This window comes from Fusarium oxysporum, chromosome 9 (assembly GCF_000149955.1).
Source record: "Fusarium oxysporum f. sp. lycopersici 4287 chromosome 9, whole genome shotgun sequence".
In the NCBI taxonomy this organism is placed as follows: Eukaryota; Fungi; Ascomycota; class Sordariomycetes; order Hypocreales; family Nectriaceae; genus Fusarium; species Fusarium oxysporum.
The window spans coordinates 1166987-1175224 of record NC_030994.1 but is presented as its reverse complement, the minus strand read 5'-3'; the positions used below and the strand labels follow the sequence as shown (position 1 = coordinate 1175224).

The window sequence follows — 8238 nt, the reverse complement described above, 5'->3', positions numbered from 1 at the left end:
ATAGTAGATCGGCTTGTAGCGTCAGGCGCGGGATATATAATCTGCCACACCTCACCGCCTAGACATCCCACAACGCCCACAAATGAGTACACGAACGAAAAGTTTCGATATTCCCACCTTCAGAGCCCCGAAGCCTTGCAACACTACCCGCCCCTTTCGCGATCGTAGCGCCGAACCTCTCTCCTTCTCTCGCGGCACCGTGAATATCTCCTCCCGAATTTTTGTCAATATGGCGGACGCTCCCAATGATGCGCCTGTTGCTGCGCCTTTCCAGGCCGTTCAAGTCGAGGCTCTGGTGAGTTGAATATGCCCCACCTTTTGGTCTTTGAGACCCCCTCTTGAAGTACGAGAAAAGAGTAATGGGACTGACCTTAGTCGGTGGTGTAGGTTATCATGAAGATTGCCAAGCACTGCTCTTCGGCTTTCCCTTCTGTTGCAACTGGAGCTATTGTTGGTATGGAGAACGAGGGTCTCCTCGAGGTCACCAACACGTTCCCTTTCCCTACCGTCGACCCCGCTACGACCGATAGCCACCAGAACGATGCTTCGCAGATCGCCGCTGCTGCTCCCCGACAGAAGAACAACATTCACTACCAAAATGAGATGATCCGACATCTCAAGGAGGTCAATGTCGACGCCAACAACGTTGGTTGGTACACAAGTGCCACCATGGGCAACTTTGTCAACTTGAACTTCATCGAGAATCAGTTCCACTACCAAAGCGCCAACGAGAACACTGTCGCCCTCGTCCACGATGCTAGCAAGAGCTCTCAGGGCAACTTGACCTTCCGGGCTTTCCGCCTGTCCCCTGCTTTCATGAGCGCCTACAAGGAGGGCAAGTTCACAACCGAGAGGTACGATGATGTTATTGCCACGACCGGAGACAGAGATACTGACCAGTAACAGCTTGCAAAAGTCTAAGCTCACCTTCAAGGATATCCTCACCGAGGTCCCTGTCAACGTCCACAACTCTCACCTCCTCACAACCTTCCTCCACCAGATTCCTTCCGCTCCCGTGAAGGGCGAGATTGAGCAACCCTCATCGCTGGATGACCTCAACCGCAACGCTCTCGAGCCTCCTCTGTACCCCTCTATCGACAACCTCGACCTTGCGATCGATCCCTTCCTCGAGAAGACCTGCGATCTTCTGCTCGAGAGCATCGAGTCTCACTATACCGACCTCAACAACTTCCAATTCTACCAGCGACAACTCGGTCGTGAGCAGACCAAGATTACACAATGGCAGACCAAGCGCAAGGCTGAGAACGCCCAACGTGCTGCTGCCAAGCAGGCTCCTCTTCCCGAGGATGAGTGGCAGCGACTGTTCAAGCTTCCCCAGGAGCCCAGCAGACTGGAGGGTATGCTGAACGCGAAGCAGGTGGAGCAATACAGCAAGCAGGTGGATGGATTCACAGCCAACGTCAGTGCCAAGATGTTTGCCGTGCGGGAGAACTTGATGCCAAAATAGATGGAGGACGAGCGAGACGGGGATTTCAAAAAGTCTCGAGGGATTTCAGGAATACGAGACGCTCAGTGATGGTTTGCATTGGCGGCGTTCCGGACAATGTCGAATAATATCGAGTGCTGGTCTAGATTTTAAAGCGTTGAGAGAAAGAGAGGAGCACTTGATGAGCACATGATGGGCCAGCCTGACGTTGATGTGTTGATGTTGAAGAGTCACGAAGAGATGGACACGACTGTAGCATTGCCTTGGTCATAAAAAGCTGGCTTCGTAGATAGCGCCTGCAAACAAGTTCTCAAAGTCTGAGAGCATTGAAACAATTTTACGTTTAGAAGTTTATTGGTACCGTCGCTTTGTTGTTTTGTCTTTCAGTGAACTCGGCAAATAATCTCGGGATTTGAAGTGGTTCATGGTTGATCCAAGACCAGGGTTTCATGGTATAAATATCTCATCTCATACACGCCGAAAAGATATATGAGACGAAGTGATGAGTCTGGTACCATCCTGAGTCTTATAACGAGACCAAAGAGGTGCCTCCGAGCTGACTCTCCCCTCAGAATATTCGGATATACAGATTAGTCGGTATGTTTGTAGCTTGCAGACGATCAATGACCCGTAGTGTTCGCGTGAAGCGGTGCTCGGCTTCCGAGCGGGGAATATCAAGGGTCAAGGTCAGCCAAAGCTGCATCTGTACGAAGCAAGTTATGCACAGTCGGAGTGATCAATCGATGAGCAGATAGTCGCTATAGACAGTAAAAAAGAAGTCTAATTATTTGCCCACTCACTGAATGAGAAAAATCAACGTGGTCCCCTTCTCACTAGTCCCGTATTCGTACCAAGACCTGGAGGAGCTTCCCATCATGAGAAAGCTCCTCTTTATTTTTTCCTCTGGTGGATTCTCCGAGTCCCTGAGATCCACTCTTACTCGGAGGTACCTTTTGGCGCTTCAAACCGCCAGGTTCTCGAGGGTACCAGGTTCAGTGCCCAGCCAACCACCCGCTTACAAGTACCTAGCCTGAAGATCGACTGGACTCGGAGTACATTTCTGCTCTGCCCCGCCTCAAAATTGCTGGGCCTCAATGGCAGAAGAAAATTCTGCCCCTCATTTTGCCGTCCATCGACTTCACCGCCCGCGAAAAAAAAACCCCACTGACACTGCTGGGCCCTGGTCAACCCCTCCCCCTCCAGGCCCCTCCGGAGGCTCTCAGCCCATAGAAGCAGTTCTCTCTGCCCCGCCCAATGTTATCTCGTTGTTGATTCTACAACCTACATATTCTTCCTCTTCCCATTCAACTTTTTCAGTCCCTTCTTCTTCTCTTTCTATTCTCTCTTCTTCCTTCTCCTCTCATCCATCCTTTCATCCCTTCCTCCACATCCATTCATCATGTCTGCTCCCGCCCACAAGTTCAAGGTCGCTGACCTTTCTCTGGCCGCCTTTGGCCGCAAGGAGATTGAGCTCGCTGAGAATGAGATGCCCGGTCTCATGCAGACCCGAGCCAAGTATGCTGCCGACCAGCCTCTCGCCGGTGCCCGCATTGCTGGCTGCCTTCACATGACCATCCAGACCGCCGTCCTCATCGAGACCCTCACTGCTCTCGGTGCTGAGGTTACCTGGACCAGCTGCAACATCTTCAGCACCCAGGACCACGCCGCTGCTGCCATTGCCGCCGCCGGTGTCCCCGTCTTCGCCTGGAAGGGTGAGACCGAGGAGGAGTACAACTGGTGCCTCGAGCAGCAGCTCACTGCCTTCAAGGACAACAAGAAGCTCAACCTCATCCTCGACGACGGTGGTGACCTGACCACCCTTGTTCACCAGAAGTACCCTGAGATGCTCAAGGACTGCTTCGGTGTCTCTGAGGAGACCACCACCGGTGTCCACCACCTTTACCGCATGCTCAAGGATGGCAAGCTCCTTGTCCCCGCCATCAACGTCAACGACTCAGTCACCAAGTCCAAGTTCGACAACCTTTACGGCTGCCGTGAGTCCCTTGTCGACGGTATCAAGCGTGCTACCGATGTCATGATTGCTGGCAAGGTCGCCGTCGTTGCCGGTTTCGGTGATGTCGGTAAGGGTTGCGCCATGGCCCTCCACGGCATGGGTGCCCGCGTCCTCGTTACCGAGATTGACCCCATCAACGCTCTCCAGGCTGCTATGGCCGGTTACCAAGTCACCACCATGGAGAAGGCCGCCAAGGTCGGTCAAATCTTCGTCACCACCACCGGTTGCCGTGATATCCTCACTGGCGAGCACTTCGAGGCTATGCCCAACGACGCCATCGTCTGCAGTAAGTTATATCACTCTTTCACTCAATGATTCATCACTGACATTGATAAACAGACATTGGTCACTTCGATATCGAGATTGACGTTGCTTGGCTCAAGGCCAACGCCAGCTCTGTCCAGAACATCAAGCCCCAAGTTGACCGTTTCCTCATGCCCAACGGCCGTCACATCATCCTCCTTGCTGAGGGTCGTCTCGTCAACCTTGGCTGTGCTACTGGCCACTCTTCTTTCGTTATGTCTTGCTCTTTCACCAACCAGGTCCTTGCCCAGATCATGCTGTACAAGGCCGCCGACAAGGCTTGGGGTGAGAAGTACGTCGAGTTCGCCAAGACCGACAAGCTCGACGTTGGTGTCTATGTCCTCCCCAAGATCCTCGATGAGGAGGTCGCCCGTCTCCACCTTGACCACTGCCAGGCTGAGCTCAGCACCCTCAGCAAGGTCCAGGCTGAGTACCTCGGCCTCACCGTTGAGGGTCCCTTCAAGGCCGATATCTACCGCTACTAAGCGTGTGTAATCAATACCCAGGATCCTTCAACTGGATTCCTACGTGTAACGAACTTTTCCCTCTTCTGTCGACATGACAATCGGCAAAATTCTAGTTTCAACAGCATGAACTTGCATGGCATATGGGTTGGGAGAGTTACAAGGACATCTGCGGTTTTCTGATTTTTTTTTTCTCTTCTCTTCTTTGTTTCTGCTTATTTGGGTTACTTCTCTATATTATCAAAGAGAAGACTCGTCGCAGGGTGCAGGGAGGGGCAAAAAAATCTTGCTTTTTCAACAAAATGGCGTTGGCTTTTTTGCTAATCATGATTCCCCCCTTCGAGATTATAAAAATGGATGATGAATGGAATGAATTGGACGGATATGACCAAGACGAGGCCTCCCCCATAGGGATGGATGAGATAGTAACTCGATACAGGCAGGCCCGTCAACCGTGGCCAGGATAGAGTAGAACTTCAAAAGGAGATATTCTGACTCTAACACTTGATTCTCATGTGATTCTTTCATAATGATATCCTCTGACTATCTACTGTGTAAAGGTTGGGTCACTTCCACGTAGCCTTGGGGTGATGCCGTCACGTATTGCTTGTGCTCTAGGTTTATTTTGGGTTTGTTGTTTTACCGGGCTTGTTTTAACCGTTGAGTTGTTTCAATTTAAGGTAGCCAACTATAAGTCAATTAAGCAGATATAAGGTCATTTGCAATCTATCATCCGATCTAGTGTAAGAAGAGATGAAAGACTTTCATCCCAAGTACTCAAAGTCTTAGATCAGCTTGGGATCTGTGTGTAACACAATAGAGCTTCATTTGGGCTATCTATTTTTTGTTCGCCCATTCTATACTTTCCGAGCCTCTTTACACCGCTAAGGCTATGATGTGCAGACAGAGTTACCGTCTATTGCAGATCCTTCTGCTCAGAAACGATACTCTTCAACTTTCCTTCTGTCACTGCAAGACGAACATTGTCCATAGCCCAAGCCTCCATCAGTCTCTCGGTCTCTACAGTCCACGTTCCCATGTGTGGAACAAGCAAGACGTTCTTATTCTTCAAGAGCCCTGGGTGAACCTCTGGTTCGTTCTCAAAGACATCAAGACCAGCACTGGCAACTTGTCCTGATTCAAGAGCTTCCACGAGAGCAGCTTCGTCCATCACTGCACCACGAGCGGTGTTGACGATTACAATGCCACGCTTCATAACGTCGAATTGAGGTTTTGCGATAGTATGTCGGGTTTTGGGCTGTAAACGGTCAGTTCAGAATCCCGAGAATATCCCAATCATGCCTGGACTCACGTTCAGGGGTAAGTTGAGACTCAACACATCACTGTCTTTAAGAAGTGTCTCGAAGTCAACATATTCAGCACCGTCCTCTAGATCAGGCGATAAACGGCTGCGGTTGTGATATCTCACAGTCATGTCAAAAGCGCGGGCTTTGCGTGCAACATTACGACCAATGCCTCCCATGCCCAGAATGCCTAGCACTTTGCCTTGGGGATCATGACCAAGCGATGGTGGAGGGTTACCCCGCCAAGTTCCCTCTCGTAGAGTGAAGATGGAGGATGAGATATTTCTCAAGGCGCCGATGAGAAGAAAGATAGTGATGTCAGCCGTGGCATCGTCTACAGCTGTGGGTGTGTTTGAGACGCGGATACCACGAGAAGTGCACTCTGAGACATGAATTTGGTCGTATCCGGCGCCTAGAGTAGTTCCTTAGTAAATCTAGTCACGGTAGACTCCGAGAACTTACCATTATGACAAATGAACTTGAGAGACTCGGGCAACACATCCAGTAACTCAGCATCAAAGAGTCCAGTGATGTCAACAGACTTGCTTGTGCGGTAGATAGCCTTGACTCCATCGAAAGCACCAGACTTGGTCTCTTCTATAAAGGCAGATCGCTCAGTGGACTTTGGGTAGACAGGTTCCACGATCTTACAGAGCGAGGCAAACTCCTCATGAGCTCTAGAGCAACATGTTAACTACGATACCCATGAAAGAAGAACAGAAAATGTTCATGTTCCTTGAGGTAGGAACAGAACTTACTGTTTGGTGCTGCCTAGGAAGAGAACCTTGGGTTTATCTGCCATATTGAACAATTTTGAAGAATATCGAGAATGGGGAAAAGGATTGAGGCTTTGGAGATCCTTGAAATGGGTTTATATCTATCACAATATTGAGTCAGATCTCTCTTGTCCGGTCGGACTATCAAAGGACCTTCGGCTTTCAGGCCGACAGACAATACATCCCGATCCAAGGACATACAATGTCCGTCTATGGCGGGGTGACGTGGGGGCGGGGGCGGGGTGTGCTCTGTTGAGTCCTTGAAGTTGTTGTTAAAAGGCGCCATTGAGAGTTCTTTAACCATGAAAACCAGTATGAAGACACGACTAGAGAATATTTGAGTGGGAGGAGTTTGTTAGAGAAAGGCGAATTGAACTGATTCACATCAGTTCAAGCTAGCAAAAGCGGTATGTTATGCACAAATTTGATTTCAGACACTAGAAAATCTATCGGTTAAGGTGAACCATGACACTGTTTATACAACCCCAACCCGCCTGACTCCAACCAACACCCAATGCACCCAAATTTTACATGAGCAATCTCCAAGCACCAAGTAGAAGCGCCGCGAAACCGGTGCACACACCCATAAGCCACTGGAGTGTCTGGAACTTGACCTGCTCGAGCTTCTCCCTCAGCGCAGCAACCTCCTGCTCAATCTTTGTCTCCGTCTCCTTGATCTTGAGCTCCTGGCCCACAGCCTCCTCCCTAATACGGCCCTTTTCTAAGTTAAGGTCGAGGCGCACGCTAGCTTGTGTACGGCTGATCTCGTCACGCAGACGGTTGCTGAGCTTGGCAATGTCGTTTGTCAATCGTTCGTGTGCTGTACGCGTCGTGTTGGATTCGGTGGAATCGGCGGAGAGAAGCTCGGAACGCAGCTTGGCAAAGTCGACCTTTTGAGTGTACGTTGCTTTTGCTGCATCTTCGCGGAGTACCATTGTTCGGGTGAGATTTTGGATACTGTATGGTCAGTTAGTATGGACATAGTATATGTTCAAACGATAGAGCACACCTCTCTTCAATAACATCGTTCAGCACCTTCATCATCGCAGCCGACTGCTCCTCAGTGAACCCTTCACCCTGTAATCGCTTAACAAACTTGAGCGTATCGAAGTGATGATCTCGTTGTCTGATAGTTGTCGCATGGAATGCTCGTTTTATAATAGGACTTTCAGCTTGAGGAGAGCGACGTCTAGGAACAGGGCCAGCCTGGATTGATGCAAATGACCTCCTTTGATCCCTAGAAGGGATAGAGGCAAATGGCCTGGTCGCCCTTGATACGGAGAGCGGAGCGCCCCAGCTGAGACGAGGAAGAAGGAATCGAGGCAGCATCTCCGCTGCTGCGACAGAAGGAACTGCCATGTTGATATTTGCCGGGTTGACTATGGTTATTGGGAACTGCGATGTCGGCGATGAGGATGGAGTTGAGAAGAAATCTACAAGGTAAAGTGACCCGAGATACGCTTGTGACGTTAGTTAATTGAGAAGAGCGGGAAACACCGGCTTTGATTGGCCCCTGGAGCTAAGATATATCCAACCAATTATATATCGTGTTGGTTGACATTACGACCAATTAAGGGAAGGCGGGTTTGGCTTGTAATGTAACCCTGAGATCTGATACCAGGAAAGCAAACGACGAAAGATATTGTTGTACCCTATTCTTTAGATAAGATTGATGTTGCTTGAATAGATCCTCTTGAACTCAAATTGAGAGAAAATATTCCTCCTTCAAGTCACATCGCTTGTTCGTCTTCTTTAAACATCCTAAAGTTTGCAAGGGCTAACCATGCTTGTATAACGGGTTGCGCCGGTAGAAGTAACCATACGGTAATGTCGATCAAGCAAATCGTTTATATCCGACATAGTATAAACTGAGAAGCCCTGAAAAAAAAGTCTAAAAATAGCGAAATAAGTGTCAAAGATTGGTGTTTAA

At 49.6% G+C, this 8238-nt stretch overlaps 4 protein-coding genes across 4 annotated transcripts; 2 read left to right on the top strand and 2 right to left on the bottom strand.

Annotated features, from left to right (window-relative positions):
* The first annotated feature begins 79 nt into the window (after positions 1–79).
* Positions 80–2068, top strand: FOXG_09274 (translation initiation factor 3 subunit H). The gene is made up of 3 exons (XM_018388357.1): positions 80–295; positions 388–854; positions 907–2068. Exons 1-3 carry the CDS (start codon positions 83–85, stop codon positions 1466–1468), a joined length of 1242 nt encoding a protein of 413 aa, XP_018246404.1. The 5' UTR covers positions 80–82; the 3' UTR covers positions 1469–2068.
* Positions 2069–2472: 404 nt separating this feature from the next.
* On the top strand, positions 2473–4971 carry FOXG_09273 (adenosylhomocysteinase). The gene is made up of 2 exons (XM_018388356.1): positions 2473–3747; positions 3801–4971. Exons 1-2 carry the CDS (start codon positions 2847–2849, stop codon positions 4247–4249), a joined length of 1350 nt encoding a protein of 449 aa, XP_018246403.1. The 5' UTR covers positions 2473–2846; the 3' UTR covers positions 4250–4971.
* FOXG_09272 (D-3-phosphoglycerate dehydrogenase) lies at positions 4872–6517 on the bottom strand. The gene is made up of 4 exons (XM_018388355.1): positions 6291–6517; positions 5995–6209; positions 5541–5944; positions 4872–5486 (listed from the first exon to the last, which is right to left on the bottom strand). The coding sequence occupies exons 1-4, from the start codon at positions 6332–6334 to the stop codon at positions 5145–5147; spliced, it is 1005 nt and encodes a 334-aa protein (XP_018246402.1). The 5' UTR covers positions 6335–6517; the 3' UTR covers positions 4872–5144.
* A 132-nt stretch (positions 6518–6649) lies between these two features.
* On the bottom strand, positions 6650–7800 carry FOXG_09271 (uncharacterized protein). Its single transcript, XM_018388354.1, has 2 exons — positions 7318–7800; positions 6650–7265 (listed from the first exon to the last, which is right to left on the bottom strand). Exons 1-2 carry the CDS (start codon positions 7665–7667, stop codon positions 6836–6838), a joined length of 780 nt encoding a protein of 259 aa, XP_018246401.1. The 5' UTR covers positions 7668–7800; the 3' UTR covers positions 6650–6835.
* Between the last annotated feature and the right edge of the window lie 438 nt (positions 7801–8238).